At 45.7% G+C, this 501-nt stretch overlaps 1 protein-coding gene across 1 annotated transcript in view; it reads left to right on the top strand.

The window, feature by feature from the left end:
* Nucleotides 1–349: 349 nt before the first annotated feature.
* PPTG_19081 (hypothetical protein) overlaps nucleotides 350–501 on the top strand; it is a gene marked incomplete at both ends in the record, with an annotated part of 3,141 nt that continues 2,989 nt past the window's right edge. The window contains one exon of the mRNA XM_008917340.1: nucleotides 350–472. Within this exon, the coding sequence (XP_008915588.1) occupies nucleotides 350–472 (123 nt within the window). The remainder of the gene's footprint in view (nucleotides 473–501) is intronic.

The following is a 501-nucleotide window of genomic DNA, read 5'->3' as shown; positions in this document are numbered from 1 at the left end:
TTAACTCAGCTCGTTGAAGTATTTTCTGATCAGGGGATTTGTCTAGTGTGCGCTACTTCACTATCACTGTTAGTACTGTTGTGATAATAATCCTAACTTACGGAATGATAGAAGAATGTTGTACGAAAGAAAAATATGGGTGTGGATATAACATATTCAAACCAAGTGATAATAACTCTGTCGGTATTATCGTCAGTACCACTAAGATGCTCGGCAGCAATGGTCTCGCCTGCCCAAGTTTTTAAAATCACACAGCGCGACCGAAACAGGAGGACATTGTCATACTTTCATTACCGCTGGTGGTCGACCTGTGAGGACCCTCAGTGGGATAAGACACCAGCGGAACACAATGACCTATGCTTTTGAGAATGGGCGACTGCGCGTTGATATTAATAAGAGAGGTTCCGGTTGGCCAGCTCGTTCGCCTGACTGCAACCCCATCAAGAACGTCTGGTCAGCGATGGCGGCCAAGGTGTACGCACATGGCTGCCAGTATCAAAA

The sequence above is a fragment of the Phytophthora parasitica genome (assembly GCF_000247585.1).
Source record: "Phytophthora parasitica INRA-310 unplaced genomic scaffold supercont2.99, whole genome shotgun sequence".
In the NCBI taxonomy this organism is placed as follows: Eukaryota; Oomycota; class Peronosporomycetes; order Peronosporales; family Peronosporaceae; genus Phytophthora; species Phytophthora nicotianae.
This window is presented reverse-complemented; position numbering and strand designations above follow the sequence as displayed.